At 49.9% G+C, this 20,029-nt stretch overlaps 1 protein-coding gene across 1 annotated transcript in view; it reads right to left on the reverse strand.

Moving 5' to 3' along the window:
* tenm1 (teneurin transmembrane protein 1) overlaps window positions 1–16,809 on the reverse strand; it is a 139,705-nt gene extending 122,896 nt beyond the window's left edge. The window contains exons 1-3 of the mRNA XM_029165291.3: window positions 16,461–16,809; window positions 4,204–4,475; window positions 909–1,238 (exon numbers count right to left, since the gene is read on the reverse strand). Coding sequence (XP_029021124.1) covers window positions 909–1,238; window positions 4,204–4,420 — 547 coding nt within the window. The 5' untranslated portion in view covers window positions 4,421–4,475; window positions 16,461–16,809. The remainder of the gene's footprint in view (window positions 1–908; window positions 1,239–4,203; window positions 4,476–16,460) is intronic.
* Window positions 16,810–20,029: the final 3,220 nt, after the last annotated feature.

Genomic DNA, 20,029 nt, shown 5'->3' on the forward strand with positions numbered 1-20,029 from the left:
CTCCTTTTTCCAGTTCCTCTATTTTGCGTTCACCCGTCCCTTTCTCAGCCGCTGAATGCGTTCCACCTTTTTTTGCGGCACATAAACAGACAGTGCCCTTGGGGACGGGTTGGAGAGCTCTGTCTTTGTTTGTGTGCACCTCTAACTAACTCTCCATCTGCAGGGAGCCCAGCCAAGCCCAGCAGTGCAAGACAGATAGCTGGCACCATCCCAGACTCTTCTCTAGTTGGCCCCATATCTTCACCCCCGCCTCTCAACTTCTCCTTCCTCCCAGGCTAAAGTCTTCCCACAGAGGCGGTTGTTAGCTGGCCTCAGGCAGCCAGTCAGGTGCTGTAGACACCCAACCCCTACAATTCCTTTTTCCTCCGAGCCTTATATCAAAACCTGCCTCAACAGTGGAAGGATACTCAATCATTTCCAAGCCATATGCCGTGGATGTTCATCATCGCACTTTCCTTAAGCTCCATCCTCAGCCAACCCGAGGTTCACCTCCAATATGAGCTCACTTCAGAGACTAAATAACCAATAGCACATTTCTGTATTTAGTCACATCAAAGAGCCTTCAAAGAGAGAGGAACCTAAGCATTAGCGTTAGTTCAAAAACTGAGTTTCAATCATGTAATTGCCCAAGGCTGTAACTTAAACCTTGAAAGAGTTATGTTTTATGCTTTTTTTCCTTCCCATTCATTGGCAATAAATTTCTCCTCTTTATAATAGGAAACTGCACCAATGCAAAAGGAAAATGCCGTAAAGGAGAAAAATACACAACTAGTCTGACAGACCGTGCACAAAATTGAACCATCAAAGGTGCACTACATTATCTGCTAGGCAAAAATTCTCCCGTGGGCATTTCTCACAGTGATGGAGAATCCCCCATGTGGAGCAGAACCAGAGGTCGTCTCGCTCACCGTTGTCGGGCTCCGACTTCCTGTCGTGCTCGGTGTCGGTGAGGGAGAGCGCGGAGTTGGCGCGGCTCGTCAGGCAGGAGCTCTGCTCGGACTTGAGGCCGCGCATCCACATGTGCTGCAGGCCGTGAGCCGGCGACGGGTCCACCTCCGGCTCCGTGTCCACGTCGGAGCCCACGCCCAGCGAGTAGCCACGGCCGTGGACGTGGGCGGCCGGTCCGGAGCACAGCGCCTCCTCGTCCTCCTCCTGATGCTGCTGCTGCTGCTGCTGCTGCTGTTGGTGGATGTGGTAGTCTGGGCTCCTCATCTGCCCGGCGTTACAGAAGTCTAGATCTACGGCCAGAGGGGAAGATAACAACAACAACAACGCATCAACGCTGCTGTGTGTTCCTATTTGCTAGGTTCTGGTTGAACAAGGCATTTACAAGCCCAACACATCCCCAACGAAGCCATGAGACACCCTGTTATTTGAGCTTATTAAAAGTATTACGGCAGACGTCCAAACCAAAACGTCACCTGTGATTTTTCTTAACCATTTGCAGTGAAGCTATATCCTGTCCAGGCTGCCTGATGTGTGTTATTGAGCTTGAGATGTATTGAACTGCTGCTCAAACACAGCGCTGATCTCATCTATATTCTCCTTGGTGGGGTGAAGAGATCAGATAAAGATCAAACCTTATTAATATTGACTCAGACTGAGGGAAAAATTGAGCCTCATATGCTTTCAGGTATTAGAACGCCCTCCAATCCCAAGCACCAACCCGTTATCTGAGAACATCAGATATACTGTGTTAGTCCTCTGGTTACACTTCAATTCAATTCAATTCAATTGAGCGCTACCTTTTTTTTCCTCCTGCAGAGGCAGTTGAGTAAATTTTCTTCCTCACCACCTGAGTTTGGTGTTTAGAATGTATAAGTGGAAGTGAAGGAACTGATGTAGTTTTAAAGACACAGAGGCATCAATAGGAATCTATACAGCTCCTGTACCAGACTCTGCTTAAGGTACAGGAAAGACAAGAAAGACTTCTTCTCCCTCTCACTTAGTACAGTTAATACGTGTGTTAGGTCAGATTGTCTGAACACAAACCGCAGTGTTTCAATAAAAGCCTCAGTCCTGTTGACCACTCCATTGACCAGCAGTGTGTCCTGCTGTGCCTGTGTGATGGGGTCAAGACCAACCGCGGCTCACCCACTGTTCTGCCGGAATTAAACCGGCGCAAGATTGGTCACTGCTGCACGCTTCTGTTTAGCTCAAATTGGCTGCAAGAGGGCAGTTCGGGAGCAAATAGGCTATTTCCCCGTCGCGACGAACACGGCTCGACTGTAAACCGCAAAAACACGTCATCCGGCGTTTTCATTTTGCTTCGAGACCTTAACAGGTGATTCGGGGAGAAAATCGCGTCTTTGAGCAGCATCTCATTTCCTGCGGTTACAGTTGGCCTGACTCATCCGTTCTATTTTCATGTTTTAACACTTGCTTTCAAGTGATCATCGGTGAAGAAATCAGAATGTCTGTCAAAACAGGCTGGGTCATAATTTCACTGTAATGCAGCCGTGGATGTAAACACGTCTAAATTCTGTTTACCCAAGGGTGTAATTACCACTTGTGGTGGCTCAATTACCAAGCGTGCAAAGACCCCGGACTTACAGGGATCCAGGAAGTGTGTCACATAGACTGCATTGAAAGAACTGAAAAGTGAATGTACAAAACTGAAGCACAACATCTACAAATGTGTGAACGAATGTGCCACATTAATATTAAGGGATGGTTTTGAATATTGTTTTTTCCTGGGTTGTGGCTAAAACCTTCACCATCAGTCGAGTTCAGTCTTTAATACACTTGAATTGAAACATATGTGAGTGAGGTAAACACACTTGACAGATGTACGTCAATGATTAAATAGATTTTTACATATACTCAAGTAAGTCCACGCGGCTTCTCTTGAATAATTCAAACGCCTATACTGTAACTTTTTTCCGCCTTTGTAAACAAAATGTTAAAAAGTGCAATTTAAGTCGTTCGAGTTAATTAAAAGGCACACCAGCTATGGATGCGGCGGCAAATTTATCTATCTGAGGGGAAACGTAGAGCGGAGGAAGGTAAAAAAAAAGGTGGGATTAAATGGACAGAGAGGAATCTGTGATATTAGGGAAAATAAACAGCTAGGTGAGGAGAGGCGAAGAAAGTAGGGAGGGGAGAGCAACAAGCCGCAGTTTAAAAGATGAGGGGAGGTATGAAGAACATGGGTGGGGAATAGGAGGAAAAATGAGTTGGCTGATCCTTGTCAGGAACACTGTAATCCATTAAAAACGTCACTGGAGGCTACGTCCCCCCTTAACAGTTGGTTACTTAGGTAGGGTATACTATATATAACTCTCTTGCCAAAAGATGAACAGATGTGCTTCGCAGAACCGGCTGCCATTGACATTTCAAAGGCTGCTTTGGGGGGTCTTTTACACCTCGCCATATGACACTGGAGGCGGGAGTTGCTGTTCGCCGCGGCAGCAGAGAAGCTGGGCGGCCGCCGAGGACGGCACGAGCTCCTCGACGACACGACGACGTTATCGTCGACGCTACGCTAACGAATAGCCATCGATAGCGTCGTGCGCGGCGGCCGACGCGATAGGACAAAATCCATAGCGGGGGGGCATTAGCGAGAATCCCCGCGGCCGCCGTGACTGGCTAATGTCGCTTGTTAGCATCGCGGCTAAGTGATGCGGAGTTGCGGCGGGCCGGGTGTCTATTGATCACGACGGACCCCGCTCACCCGCCTCCTCCTGATGAAGTGCGGCTCCTCTCTTAGCGACGCACACGACCTGCATAAAGGCCATCCATCACCGCGCGTGCTGGCCCACTCCCCCCCCCCCCCCCCCCCCCCCCCCCCCCCCCCCCCCGCCACCGGCAGGGAGGACTTTTTCGGCGTGTACGTGTCAGTGAGCGTCTGTACATGTGTCTGTATCTGTGAGTGTGTAATGAAGGCTGGTGTTCCACCCCAGGTGAGGCCACAAAGGTTTGGGGTTGACCTAGTTTAGCTGTGGGAGAGAAATATCACCTCCATGGAGAAGAGGTAATTGCCTGCCTCTGACTGTCCTTCTGGCTCATTGTGGGCTGTAATAGGTAATTCACATAGGCCCTTTTAAAGTCCTCCGTGTGTGCGTATGCTCCTGTGTGCGTGTCTGCGCACGCGTGTGTCTGCCTTTCAAAGCTGGTATTTATTTGCCATCGAATCCTCAGCCGTGCAGCTGAGCGACCCGTGTTTACTGGGCAAATCCCCCCGAGCGCGGCACCGCACTGTACCTGGCTTGGTTTGGCTGTAGTTGCTCTGCCGCTCCCGGTGCGATCCCAGGGTGAGGCGCAGCTCGTGCGTGTAGTCGGGCAGGGTTTCCCGCGAGGTGTAGGAGCGGTGGTGGGCGCGTCCGTCCTCGCTCTCGTCGGACGAGCTGGTGTAGGACATCTCCATTTCATGGTGGCCCTTAGACAACGGCTGGTAAGGTTTGCTGTCCATCTCCTCCATGGCTCGAAGGGCTCCGCTTAGTCAGTCAGCACGGCCACGGCACAGAGCACAGAGTCTGGGAAGGCAAGGGGGGAGAACGGGTGAGGACAGCCGGGGAGGGAGAAGGATAGGCCATGGGAGGAAAATGAAGGGATTCAACACACAGAGCGGAGGAGGAAAAATAGCACAAGGAGTCTGTTATCGAGCATAGAGGAACAATATTGCAACATCTGCTCGTTCCAATTACAGCAGCCATTCATAAACACTATTTGGCTTCTTTCATATTTCACACCAAAGGTTACTTCCAAATCAATAAACTCAGCTGGGACTGCGGTGGCGGCCATTACGTCCCCACGCATTTGAAGGAAAACTCAAGCGCGTCCCTTACGTCTGTCAGATGCGCTTTCGTCTTCCTTCCTCCAGCCACCGGACGCTTTATCTCCCCATCGCAGACAAGCATCAACAACCTTGCAGCTGTGCCTCACGTCTGTCACTCTCATTAAACACTGTGACTCACGAGATTCCAAAGTAATCGTGAATCTGTACGAGACACCATCTTTACAGTGTCGTTGCCCTCCCTAATGGAGTAATGATAAATCAAGCCTTTCAGCTCCAGTCAGCTCAGATCCTCGTCTTCTTCTCTCAGCCACATCACAATCTGCTTCTGATAACGTCCGAGGCAATATGCTTATGCCGTCACCCGCTAATGATTGATCGGGACTATGATTACAGCACAGAAGAAGTGATTAGAAAATACTTCATTCATATTAGTTCTCTTTCACTGTGCCCTGCCCGAGGCCTTTCCAGCCTATTTCCTGCAGATATAAAGCTTCTAAATGGAGCTTGAGAGGGTCATTGCTCATAGAGACAAAGTGCTATGGTATTGACCTCTTCAGGGAGTCCTGTAGTCCATATATCAAAGCCATTAGAGCGTGCCTGCTCAATACCTCAGAGATCTGCAGCACAGGGTGATCACCACTAGTCTGATACAAGTTTACAGCTGACCTTTCCACCAGTGCTGTAATGCTTTTATTCCACCTGAAAGAGTCCTTCCTCTGGCCTCGCACTCACCCTCGTCGTTGGCCGCGTCCGTGGCCGCTTTGCATGCACGCATGCGGACCGCCGGCTGACCCCTGATGGGAAGCAGTCCCCCCAAACACACACACACGCGCGCGCTAACCTCGACTTTGCGGACGCTACGATAGCGCGGAGGAGCTACAAAAGCCCCACGCTTCCGCGCACGTCCGCTGTTTTCGCTTCACGACGACACGACGCACAACAGCTCCTTTAAGAGACACGCTGTGCATCCAATTACGGCCGGATGAGGCAGCCCGCTGCGAGCGCGCGAGCACGCTCCCGCGGCTTCCCCCGCAATCACGGTCCCTTTCATTTTGACTGGCAGGACTTATTGCGGGGAATCAAAGCCTGCTATTATCTCAGCTGCCCTGTCAGAACGGGATTGACTGGTGTCACCTTCTCTCTGGTGCGGTGAGGAGCGCGTATACGTTACCCCGTGAGCTCTGAGCTTGCTGCAGGCACTGGCTGCCGTCTGTCTCTACATAGGCTCTTTGTCCCGTTTCATGTCTGCCACACACTTACACGCAAGAATGAAAGCATGCGATCGCACATGGGAGCCCCATCTTGTCCCCCCCCCCCCTCGCTTCATGTGTGCGCACCAACAGCGACCGGGCGGCGAGCGCTTGGCTTCGTACACGCCGTCCCGCTTGTCTATCGACGTGCAGAGAGGTGATATAATGCCTAGTTTCCTCCCCAGCATCCCTCTCCTCGCTCGCCAGCCTCGGCTCCCTCTCCTCACTGCTCCTCCGCGCCTTCCGCCCTCCATGTCGTCCTCCGAGGCTCCTGCATTTAGAGAAGTAAGCCTGCTAGCGGGGGATATTCCTGCTAATTCTAGCTCACAGCGGGGCGCCCATTAGGGGGTTTGATTCTTGGGTTTGATGTCAAAACCTGGAGGTTGTTTCCTAGAGCCAAGCTCACTTCAAACAAGGCGTTCTGTAGGACAAGCCAGCATGTGCCACCTGAGCACAACGCCAGCGTTGCCGGAGAGCAACCTTCTCGGTGCGGGGCAGCGGCGCCATGGGTTCGAAAAACAAACAAGGGCACTGCTGGAAAGGTATTTGGATCATGGACTATTTGCGCACGCTCCGGTAAATTTTCAATGTCTTCACTACAAGTATTGTATCATCTCTCATCATTATTTTATGTGCATGTCGAGCACAAGACTACACAGTGGACCGTCAGATCCCTTAGGGAAGCTAACTAAGTGCTTAACGCACTGCGCTGTCAACGGCTAACAACAGATCTTAATCATGACCACGTGACGCCAAACAAGTGCATCTAAAATTCATGGACCTGGTGGTTTAATGTATCTGAAACGGCTCGGCACTTTTATGAGTATTTAACAGACAGACAAAGCGGCAACAACAACGCAGCAACAAAAGCGGTGGTTGATATTGTGAGTTTGTTTGCCGCAGAGACGAATGAGCCACCGCGCGCCGCGACGATGCACGCGTGTGTTATTGAGCGATTTTCTTTGGAATTCCATCCTAATCTATAATTCATCAGCGTGTGATGAACTCTTCCACTTGGTTTAAAATTAATACTAAGTGACAGCGCTGAGGAAACATATGCATCACATTACACTGTGAACTCCCCTCCTTCCCCGTCTCTCCTCCTCACCCACTGTAAACTCTGTTTTTCTTTCTATCCCTTATCACTCCCGTTCTTTTGCAAACACCCCCCCCCCCACACACACACACACTGGAGTGATAATCCACGACTACACAGTCGCAATAATATCTAATGGGACCCTTCACCCACTTGATCCCCTCCCATCCATTCATTTACTCGAACAGTGCTGCCATAGAGCAGGGGGCTGTTTTGGCAAATCTGCTTAGAGAAATGATAGAGGCTCGCATACAGAGCTGCTTTTAAACAGGATTTCCACCCCGAGCCATCTCCAGATGGGCGGCGTCCCGCATGACAACAACAACGCAAACGGCACGGCGGAGATCGAGGACCGCGAGGACAAGTCAAAACCGATTTATGCGCTCCTATCTTAAATGAATGCGCTGCAATCATGACAAACAGGAAGGGAGAGGATGCGAAATGGGAAAAAAAACAGAGGCGGAGAGAGGATTGGGGCCAGGCAGATGCAGAGAAATTGAGTTTCACATCGGTAAGTAAACAATGAGGATGGGGACAGCAGAGTGCCATCCAACAATATTAGCTCCTCAGATTATTGATACAGTATAATTCTCCCTCCATGCAGAGAAGGTCTTATTTTCATAACAGCCTGGAGACCCCCACCGAGTAGGGAGCTACTTTCTTTGTTAGCTCTGGCCTTTACACATTTCCAAGCAGCTTGTTTGCTCAGCGACAAGCTAATCCCGCTCACTAAACACGTCTCGCAAAGGCGCGGGAATGACGATGAGGAACCTTGAGGAACACGTTTGTGCCGGAGCGTGAGCTCGTCAGCGCGGCCGCGCCGAAGCGGAGCCATGGCGTTGTTTCGCGGGTTTTTCATTCTGTCTGAGGTTGTGATGGCTTAATCATCAGAAGGAGTGGAGGCGCAGTCTGTAGCTGCAAATGCAGATCCAGGCTACGGGTCCTACGGGAGTAAACAGAGAGCTGTCAGAGTGAGGTGCTTCTCCTGGAGTGAAAGCGTGTGTGTGTGTGTGTGTGTGTGTGTGTGTGTGTTTGTGTGTGTGTGTGTGTGTGTGTGTGTGTGTGTGTGTGTGTGTGTGTGTGTGTGTGTGTGTGTGTGCGAGCACGCGTGGAGAAAGGTGTGTTGTGGGAGCTAGGGTTTAAGAATCTATCTGCTCCATTCGTTAGCGCCAACACGGCTCCTCAGGCATATGACAGGGACACCTCGCAGAGAGGCCCAGTGGACCCCCTTCTCCTAAACCACCCCAAACACAACAAAGGGAGGAGGAGGGGGAGACGAATGGAGACCCGGGATAGAGAGAGTGATGGATAGATAATGAGAGATGGAGAGATTTCACAGCGGAATGGGTGGAGCTGAAGGATGGAGAGATTGCCAAGTGAGACATGGAGTGATAGAGGGTTTTAATTAGCGGATGAGGGCCCGGCTATCTGTGGGCGGCAGCAGCACTCTCGTCACGTAGTTGTGCTTTCATAGCTGACCAAGCCTGAAATCTCTCGCCGCTAATGCCGAGTTTACCGGCAGCACACGTCCTGTGGTGCGGTCACCCACACACAACACCGACACACGCGGGTCAGGACCTCCTCGCGTAACCTGCCATCGCCGATATGATCCGACGATGCAGCGCGATCAATGGCGGGTCGGACACGCGCTCGGCGCCCTTGTGCCCGCATGCACTCACACCGTTCACGCTAACGGACAAACAATGCACTCGAACGCCCACGCGCCGCAGAGCATCGGCGGCGCCTTCGCCGGCCTTTTCAAAGCAGGAACCTCGCTCTCTGTTCCCTCCGCGCCGTCGCTTTCTTCACCGGCTGCCTTCATTATTTCCTCACACGGTTGGTCCCAAGGTTAAGGCGCGCACGTACAAAGCGAGCCGTATAGGCGACGCCGCGGAGCCGGCCGGTTTGAGATCGCACCCACTCGTGTCAGGAAGGGAGAGCCGAGGCCGAGGAGCAGGAGGGAAAAGGGGTGTTTTGTGTGTCCAGTTGTGAGCGAGATCAGGCCTTGACAGGAGCTGTCAGGAGCCGGGAAGCCGTCCTGGACCATTTGACTATTTATAGTGGACATGGGTCAAATCCCACATCGGCTTTGCATGCCTGAGCACCGTGGAGAAATCCATAAGGTCCTACACTATTCATGCCCTGTGAATGTGGCCTAGAGCGAGGGAGCAGTTAAGCTTTAACTTTTCAAAGGCCGTTTTTATATCCCGACTGCACTTAAAACTTTTCTCCTTTCTTTCAGATCCCGACTAAGGTACGTCTTGTTTTTTTTTCTTTCTCACTGCTTCTTTCCCGACTACTGGTTTCTCTTCATGAAATCCACTTCTACTCCTTCTCTCTGATCTAGAGCCCACTGCTGAGTCCCAAGAAGGCTTAGCAGGAAATAAAAGACACAACAAGGGCGCGAATATGCAACGGCGCACAGACCCTGCACGTGCGTTCAGGGGCACACGGACCGTTGACCACAAATACAGCGGCTGAACTCCCAGGAGCAGGAGGCACCACCCAAAAACCATTTCATCAATACTCCTGACAAGGCAAAGCCTTATTCAACACATTTGATATTCCTCCTCCTTCGCAGGATAAATACATGTCACTGTCCTTCGTAGCAGGACTAAAAGGCTATTCCCACTAACTTGCTTTGCAAATAAAGCTTTGCATCAAGACTGACAACCTCCTAAGCTCTCGGCATCAGCCACTGCTTGGTAAAAAGCCTCTTTCGATAATGCATTTGACCGCTAAAACCTCCAACACTCGACGCCAGGCAAAGTGGCCGCATTACAGACACGGAATTAATTGATAAATCAGTGGCATTGATTGCCAAAATTGGATTTTGGTGATTAGCGCTTTCGACAGTATTTCCTGCACGTTGCCTTTATGAAGTTGTTGATTACAGAGAAATGAATGAAAGAGCATTAGCCCTGAAGAAGGGGGGGGGGGGGTGCAAAGATCCGCTGGTAGCTGTTGAGCAGCATTGCAGATTGATTTCTGAATGCTTAGTGGGCTAATCTTCCATCTACACCGTCCTAATGTGATGCTCGTCGTCTGGAAAACCTGCGGTGAGTGTTGAAAGAAGGGGAGGATTTCTGGCGCGAGCTTCTCACAGCCCCCCCCCTCCGCTCCCCGGATCCGTTCTCAACCCTCACCCTTCGCTCCCATTCGTCTGGCCCCTAGCAGGTGAAGGTCACAGACAGCATTCAGCAGAAAAAAAAGGCTTGCTGACAAAAAGAGGAAAGACTCACTCAGGACTAAACGGAGGTCCAGGTGATGATCTTTTGTGGGCTGATGAGACAGAGATATGTGGGAACGGATGCATTCCATCAGCCTGGTGTATAAACACACATAAATATACCACCCCTATGAAATGCCAAGCATTTTAGCAACCAAATGTTCTTTCCTGCTGCATGTGTGAGATGTACATGAGTGCGGAGAGCAAAGCATTTCCAGGATAAACTGTTTAGGTTTGAAATAAATAGCACATACTGTAAAATGTATTTGCAGTTAGGAGATGGCGGAGAGCACTTTTCTCTTCGATATGAGCTACTGTACGCTTTGATTTCCATTTATCCCGCGTCTTATTTTCCATCGCAGCCTCTTCTTTCTAGAGATTTGCCTGGCAAAACTGCATCGGGCGCGTCCCTTAACAATTTGCATTCCTCGTTTCGCGGCTTGTCAGACGAATCACTGCATCTTCTTAGCACTTTAAAGAAGACAAAAACGGGAATTTTCCAAACAATTCATTCTTCCTAGGCACAAAGAGGGAGGATCACGCTGAAAAATGGAGGATTTCTGGATTGTTGTATCTGGAGACAACACGTATTAGGTCTGCTTTGCTTGGAAATGGCTGCGCGCTCCTGCCTCGATTTTCTTGGACTAGATATTGGATGTTTCTTCGCTCGAATCACTTCTCTTTGTGCTGTTTGGCTTGACATTTTGGCTTGCGATCAGCAGACAATACGTGTCTCTGCTGTTAGAAGTCAATTTGGGAGATGATACACATACTTGAAATACGTCCCGGAGTTCATGGTGGATCAAGACTCATTCTGAAAGTGAACCTTAAACAACAAAAGCAACACGCGGAGGGGAAACCGCAACGCGATTGTGCTGTACTGTATTGTATAAAAACAGGGCTTCCAGCAGAGATGCATCAAGCACCGTTTTGGACCTATTCATCTTTTCTATGTGTTAATAATTCATGATCATCTAGAAAGTAGAGCTATGAATATTACTGATGATACACATGAGGCTATTTACCAGTCAGCAGGAAACAGATGAACTCGTTAAGAGCAGAGATGTACAGTAAAGCATCACAGTGCTTTATGTTGCTGAGTAAATCACCTCGCAGGCCCGCAACAAAGCTGCAGATGTGACTTATTCATATTAAGATATTAATCACGGCCCTTAGCAACGAACGCGCGCGTGTTCCGGGGGTTTCGCCGGGCGGTGACGTGCAGCAGGTGTGTGGTCAGCTCCCTTTAAATGGTTTGTTACAGTAGCTACTGACGCATCTGTGGATCAGGTGTCTTCAGGTGGATCGTGTGTTTGTTCCCTGAATGCCTGATACGTTTCCCTCGGTCCTTCCCACATAATTTCCCCCCGTATTGATTTAACTAAAGATGAAACGCTACCGCGCGTCTTGCCGGCGAGAGCTGCCCGGCAACCCCGCCGCGTCCTTGGTGTCAACACAAGCAGGACAAAATCAAAGCAAACGTAATAGATTTTAACGTAATTATTTGGACGCTGGTGCCAAGTCGTGCAGTTTTGAAGTGAAGGGCAATTTATGTGGCAATAAATTGGGGAAGAAACAAAAATTGATTTTTCTTGTTCTAAAGTTGTCCAGTGACTTGATTAATAAAAATTTTACAGTTGGAAATGTGTCCCCATAGATGTGTGTGTGTGTGTGTGTGTGTGTGTGTGTGTGTGTGTGTGTGTGTGTGTGTGTGTGTGTGTGTGTGTGTGTGTGTGTGTGTGTGTGTGAGAGAGAGAGAGAGAGAGTGAGAGTATGTGTGAGCAGCACTCCCTAGTCTTGTTTGTGAGTCACACATACAGTACACAAATCATAGGAGAAAGAACTCAGATGAATCAAGTTATAATTTTTTGATTTTTTTTTGGCTGTTTAAGTTGTTTACACCATCAACTTTCACATATTTATAAATTGAAATCAAACCTTTCAAATACCTTAAATGGAAAGTGTAAACTCTTGAAACTAAAGCACTACTGTAGACGATTGGAATTGGAGATTCACACATGAATTATTTAAAAAATCTGAGCAAATTATTTAGAATAATGAAATAAAATTATGTCAGTAGTACATATTGTTGCTATACTGTATGTGCAAATGAATAAAACAAATTTGATGCCTTTGATAAATGTGCTGTACTGCAGCACCAAGGTTCTGTCAGCTCTTCTGTCTTAGCCCTCAAGCTAGGTGTGTTCCATCAGCAAACCTCTCCACACACACACACACACACACACACACACACACACACACACACACACACACACACACACACACACACACACACACACACACACACACTCCTCTCGACAAAATTAATCTCATATTTTAAAGAGAAGTGGAGTGGGCTTGACCAGTAAGCCTCTCATGGCTCTGATCCTTCTGTCTCCTGAGTAGAATTTGAAAAGGTGGGGAGGGAGCGAGCTGGAAGGTGGGGGAGTGTGAAGGAAGGGCCGTGATTGCATTTTCACAATACAAATCTCGAATAACACCCTTCGTCTCATTTCAACTGTGTACGGTTCCTGACTCCTGCCCATAAGCCAATGGAAGAAGACAAGAGAGAATGGAGGGCTCCAGGTGCCAGTTGAGACATGGCCAAATGCTTTAAAGAAAAACGCCCCGGGCGTATATTGTATGTGCGTGTGCGTGTGTGTGTTTGCAGCAGTGGTTACTCAAGGTGAGTTTGGTATTGGAACTATTTTCTATCCCTTTCTCCAAAATACACACGGTTGCACTTGGACATTTTGCATGTGGGAGAAAGTAGATAAAAGACATCAAACGCCGTCACCAAACTGTGAATAGTGTGAGAAATCATTTCAGAATCATTATTAAATGTAGTTCCTAATTTTAGAAAGAAATTCGATTAATTATGCAACACATATGTGTCTAAAGGCTGCACAGTCTGTTAAAGAGTTCATTTTTGTTTCATAATTTGCAACCAATTTGTAAAAATAATGACCATATGCTGGACTAAAGCTTTGGGTGTTTACTGCTTCTTATCAGCAGACATGTTGCATTGCAGGAAGCGAATTTCTGTAAGTAAACGCGGCCACGTGAGATTTTTGTGGGGTTGATTTTTGTGGGGTTGCAAAAGTGTATAGCTTTTGTGTTTTCCTCCAGTTTAACGGCACTATGGGCAGTTTCCCTTTCTGCAAAGGGCCGAACGGAGACGAATGAATGGGGGGAAGCCCCAATTAGCACGGCAGGATTTGTTAAACAATTCCTCTTGAGGATGGAGCCGAGAGAAGGTAAATATTTGAAGTTGTAATGTGGTTACATCAAGCGTCTGCATGTGTGCGTGGCAGTATAGCTTGATTACCTTTTGAAATGATCAGCTGGGGTTTATGCTCAGCCAACGATTACACTCATAACATGGGACGGACATGGACAAGGGGAGGGAGAGGGGGGAGGTCTCATTTCCCACGGGGCCTCAAAGCTGCGAGCTTAAACTCCGCAGCACCGCTAAACAACCTCTGATGCATTTTACATCGTCGCCTCACTAATTCATGATCCCAGTTTTATTAGGGAAACTTAGTTTGGCAGGGAACTTGTCGGACAGAAGGTAAGTGTGCGAGAGATTCCACGGGAGAAAGGAGCATTACGGTGCCAGAGGCTGCTGCATTCCTGGAATGAAAATTCATAAATAATGCAGGGCTGGATAACAAAAAGAACTCCCCTGCTGTCCTGCACAGCGCTGCACTATCCAAAGGCCAAGCAATATCAGTCAAATCTCAGAAAAACACAAATTATTAGACACCAGCGGAGATTTTTGTTGGGGTTTGTTAGTGCTTTCTTGATTCAGGACAATGGGACGCGCCGACAGCCGAGGCAAAGCGCCAGCAATATAACAACCGGCACTCCGGGGCCTAAATTGTCAGGATGTTGCGCTGAAATAAAGATGGGACTCCAAGCCAAGGAGCTGAGCGGCTTCTTTGAAATCTCCAAAACACCATATGCACAACCCACTTAACAATAACAAGGCTGGAGAAAAAAAAAACTGGAAGAGATAATTAGCACAGCGACAACCGCTGACCACGAGCGGCTGCTGCTGATGCTGAGGAGGAGGAAGCCTGAGCCCACTGGCACGAGCTGCGACGCACAAGCCCGAATATCTCACTGACGGATTGGTGACGCGTTCCTTGATTGACAGCAAAGGGGGGGGGGGGGCACCGGGGCCTTATCACTGGCATGTGCTCAGCATATAATTGGTGACATTTCCATTCAAAGGCCCGTCTTCTAATTGTGAAGCGATTGCCGTCATGGGTGTGCCATTTAAAATATGCACTTAATCACTGTTCCCCGCCACCTCCGAGCGCAGCAGCCCTGAAGGGCCCCAAAATCATTCGCATGTGGACAATTAGCTTCCAAACAGAACAGTGTGAGCAGCCCTCAGCGCAGTACAGTGGGAGAAATAAACACAATTACAATCATCGGGCCTCTGATTCACCTGCATCCTCTGCCTGTGAATGTATGCGTGTGTGTGTGTGCGTGTGCGTGTGCGTGTGCGTGTGCGTGTGTGTGTGCGTGTGCGTGTGCGCGTGCGCGTGTGCGTGTGTGTGTGTGTGTGCGTGTGCGTGTGTGTGTGTGTGTGTGTGTGTGTGTGTGTGTGTGTCTAACCTCCATTCACAGACGCTCTCGATTAATCACAAACCGCCCGAGACAGACCGCCTCATTTTTTACCATCGCCATCCGTAACGTGGGAGCCGAGAGGAGGACGCGACGCGCGGTGCCCGCATCAATGTGGCAACTGTCAACCCGGGCAGTGACACACAACGCCGCACTGACAGAACAGTCTGTAGGCTGCATTTAGAGCCCGAAATAACACGCTGGGAAGCAGGTACGCCTGATGGTGAAACAATCCGAACGTCAATACAGTCCTCTCAGCAATGCGCGCGGCATCGGGAGGAGCAGTGCATTAAAGCCATGTGTCGGACACAGTGGCGAAATGATAGTTTCTGATTCCATTTCCAGGAGAAGGTGCTGTGCACTAATCAAGCCAGAGGCAATTAGAGAAAAACACGGAGAGGAATATTTGATAGTTTTGGGATCCCATTAATAAAGAATAGGGACAATTATTTATTTGTTTTGCTTATTTATTAATTATTTATAGGAAATATGCCTGCAGTGGTCTGCTCAGAGCAATTATTTATAATCTGCTGTGAAGGAGAAGGAATGAGATGGGGTCTAATTCCAGTCTATCCGAGCATATCCATCCTGCAATTTGTGCTTCACCGTAATTATGATTTATCCCAATGCATTTGCTGCTGTTCATTCTTTAACACCCCCCCCACACACACACACACACACACACACACACGTTTTAAATAACCAGCGAAGGCAAATGCATGCAGGTCAGTCCTTTAAGTTAAGTATAGGCTCCACCGGCTGCAGCATCATCCAAGGAGGAGAGGAAGTTGGCGTGTGACATGTTGGCGAGTGCACACGGATCAGCAGAACGCAGTGGGTCACGGTGCTGAGATGTGTCTGTTGGAGCTGAAGTGGTAGAAATGTCTAGTCTGGGCCCAGCTTTTTTCTTTTTTTTTTGGTACTGGAAGACAGAAGGCGCACGTCACAGGGATCTGTACCCCCTGGATCTCCGGCGGCCCTCTCGGCATCATTAGGCTACCTTAGTGCTGATGGAGATGGAGTGGATGAGCCCGAAGTGGAGCAAAACAACTCAGGACTGCAAACACCGCTGAACCGAAACGAATACGACATTTGCACTCGTGAAGCAGGCAGTCTGCCGCCCCGCACCGCACCTGACCTGTCATCAATTAGACTGGCTGTCACGCACACGGGCCCGCGTGCACAAAGTCTCCATCCCCGCACTTCGAGAGCGGCGCAACGGTTTCGGCGAAATCACCGCACCGCCAACGCGCACAGGCGCACGCACTCTCTCGGTCTCTGCGATGCTCCGTCCGCGTCCGTCGCTCCCGCAGACACACGCACCTCGTCACACATGGCCCGATGCACAGCGCAGCACATCTGAACAGCTGATAAAACCCCGCTTCCTGTGAACTCACGTTGTCTCAGCACCTAAATCCCGGTTTAGCCAAGCACCACTGTAGCCGACCCCCCCCCCCCTCCTCCTCCTCATCAATGAGCCCATTACAGGCCAGAACTGAACGTGTCGCTTACCTTTCCGACGTAGAGCCATTCCTTTAGTCCGATTCCATGCTTTAAAACCCCTGCAAATGCTGAAGACTGTGCTATTCCCCCCCAGTAGAAATGGGATGCGGCGCTCCTGCTAAAAATGTGAACGAGGCACCTCGCTCCCGTGCCTGCTGGTCTGGTTTCGAGGCGGCGGTGCTGATGCTGATGATACCCGCCTCTCAAAATACCGATAGAGGACGGCCGAGTGGACGAGTCGCGCGGACAGGGGACGGATCCGCGTGCGTCGGCTGAAGGCGAGCCCGCTCCGCTGTGCTTGTGTGACGGGGAGCCCGGCGCGGTGCGTTGAGCTGCAGTTGAACTGGAGCAGCCTGGCGGGCGACGCTGTTGCTGGTGAGGCTCGGTGCCGCTATAACAGCATCCCTGGATCATACCACCGCACCGAGGAGAAGGGGGTGTGGCACGGAGCGGCCACGGGCTCAAACGCGCACGGGCTCGCTCTCGTCTCGTCGGGAGGTCGTCTGGATCGCTGCTCAGACTCATTCAGGTGTCGCCATATGGCCGCACTGTGGTCCAGTGCCGGAATGCTGACTCATTATAAAGCGCCAATATGGCCAAAGTTGGGGATTTTCATTTTAGTGCAATATGTCGACAAAATCATCCAAATAAAACACAATAAACTAAGTTAGGATACAGCCCGGAAGTTGTATTTTATTACCTTTTCGCATCTTTTACAGAATAAAAGCAGAACGTTAAACAGCATAAATGTGACTTTTCCTTTAAGCTCGTTTAGGTTTTGCCCGTATTCAACATATGCATCCTCTCACATTATCTGCCTTTCCCCGCTAAATTAGCCTCGCAGTGACGCTGACCTGCGCGCTATGGAGCGACGCATCGGCTCCACCGCGAGCCGCTGACGGCTATAAACAACTCGTGAATGACAGGGGTTCTAATGATGCACTTTATTATTTCCCCACAGCGCAGCACACTCGGGGCCGCAAACAACCGTTTCTGACAGCTGCTCCAGTCGCTCTGACGTTCACGCCTGTCTCGCCTCATCCGAAACGCAGCGCGGCAGCGTGCGTCTTTCATCCGCAATAGGTTTTGGCACTTTCCACCAGTTTCATCACTGGTTCTCGATAAACGCGGGGCTGCGGAGTCCAACAGCTCCCAGCGGAAAACGGAACCATCCAAAGCAGCTCAGCGAAGGAGAAAAAGGTTATGTGATAACATTTTCCCTTAAAAATGCGCACGTCTGGGTGCGAGCTGTCAATACGTGAATGCTGCTCGGCCGCTATTAGGCCGCTCTTTGTAACAATGACTGCAGAATACTGGAATGGATTTTGACCATAGGTCCCAGGACTTGTGGCGCTTCAGAGTGTTCGACCCCGCGTTGGAGAACTGTGTTTTTCTGAGACCGGGTGTTTGCCTGCAGAGTCCTAATGGCAGCCACATTACACCTCCAGCAGCTGGATAAACGCTCTTTTAAAAGAGCAGTTCCTCTTCTGCCCGACACATCTCACTGAGACATCTCCTTGACAACCAGCTCAATGCAGAGATTTGAAATGTCACAGTGTTTTACTGTGATTCTTTTTTATCATTATGGTCTACGGAGGAGAGATAATAGATGTGAAGGGGAGGGGTGGGGGGTGAGGGGGGGGGGGGGGTGCAGTGGCCTCGTTATAAGAAAGACAGCGCACGGCGCACGGCAGATAGCAGCGAATATGAATATGACTAGCATCAGACTGCGGTTTGGACAGCGTACGCATCCTATTCCAGCTAACATGGTGGTTTCATGGCAATAAAGTTTTGGAGTGAACCCGCAGGACGTTTTATCTCAGCGTAAGCATCATTAGAGCCCTGGATGCCCTGATGCTGGTTAGAGTGCATTTCATAATGTCAGCCAGATATGAGATTTCATCAGATTAGAATGTAAACTGCATTAACATGCCATAACCTTATTAAACCGCATCTTATCCGGCAAAGATAAATGTCAGGCAAAAAGAGAACAAAGGGGGGGGACCCTCACGGTCAAACTTGGTCCTGTGGAATTAAGACAATGTTTGCTGATCCAATTATTCCCGCCCTGTGTGGACGATGGAGGCCGGCGCCGCACTAGACTCGGTGTCACGGGCCCCGCGGGGCCGGGACCCTCGACGCGGCCGCGCCTCCGAGCCGAGCCGGGCCTCGGCCGCGGTATCGGGTTTAAGCAGCCTCGCGCCTCCCGGCCTCGCAGCCGGAGGCCAACAGCAAAGCCGACGCCGCTTCCTTCGCTCTCCGAGGAACCGCGTTTCTCGTGGGCTGCGATCGATCGATCGCTCGGTGATCAATGCTCCCGTCGTGGAACACAGGGTGGTGGTTGGAGGCTGTAGCGTAGCGAGAAACTTATCCTCCCCAAACTTTTTTGCTGCATCTCCCCTTGCTGATATTCTTGTTATCTTCCTCTTTATTTCCCTCTCTGTCCCTATAGCCTCCATAACAGCTTCTCTCTTTATTCTTTTCTGCTTTCCCTCACCCCCCCCCCCCCCCCCCCCCCCCCCCCCCCCTCTTCTCGGCTCCTCAATCCCCCTGCCTAGCTCCATCGCTCTCCGGGGTGATGTTGCTGAAGGGGTTTCTCTCATTCAGTAATGAGGGATCTTGGATCAATGCTGTCAACAATGCTCACCAGCTGCACCAGCGATGCAGCATTATCCTGCCCTCGCGGTGCATGCTTGATCTCCAGGGGTGTTAAGAGTTAACTAGGGTATTCGTTCTCCGGAAGGGTGTTAGGGATGTGCTCCATCACTCCTCGCCTCTGTTCTCTGCCAGTGCGCCAAGCTCCACCCAATCAGCCAAACGGCTTGAAAGTCTCGCAGGAGACAGAGGCGAGCGTTTATTGAAATCCCTTTTTTTTTTTTTTTTTTAAATGACAGAGCAATGACCTTTCCGATGCACGCCCTCCCGCAACCATAAATTCTAACAGATTTCATTTTACATTTTCTTCAAGCATTCACCACCAAATTGCACCTCAGCAGCCTTCAACCTACGGGCGAAGATCCAGCAGTTTCATCTTCAATTTTTCGTTTTTTTTTTTTTTTACCTTCCGATGGTAGTTTAGCACTCCTGCAAGCGCAGAAGTGTTTTGGAAGTCTTGAAAGAGGGTGGTGTAATCTGTTCCCCCCAAAACACATACATTTCACCAGCAGTTTTCGAAGTCTGTCCTTTTCCCAGCCTCAATTTCCCATCTGAAAAAGGGAAGGGAAGAAAAGGAGGATGCACACAAAGGTATCTATTGATTAATCACCGGCAGTAAGAGTCCTAATGCGAGAGCAACGTGAACCAGTTTTAAAGTGTTGACAGATGAAGCGGCGCCGTGGCCTCACCTCGGCGGTACATTCTCCTTCAAGCCTTTCTCTCATAATTAGTCATATCCTCGAAAGGGCATGACATTAATAAATTCTGCATTAAATCCACATGTATAAACTGGAGAGGATTCGAAGGAAAGCGGTATTTTCTACCGCGGCAGCGCGCTGACATTCAGTAGCTGGTGGAGAGCGGGTGGAGGCTGCACTACAGAGGACGCGGGTCGGCACCGGCGAGGACGCCGCTGCACCAGG

The sequence above is a fragment of the Betta splendens genome, chromosome 10 (genome assembly GCF_900634795.4).
Source record: "Betta splendens chromosome 10, fBetSpl5.4, whole genome shotgun sequence".
In the NCBI taxonomy this organism is placed as follows: domain Eukaryota; kingdom Metazoa; phylum Chordata; class Actinopteri; order Anabantiformes; family Osphronemidae; genus Betta; species Betta splendens.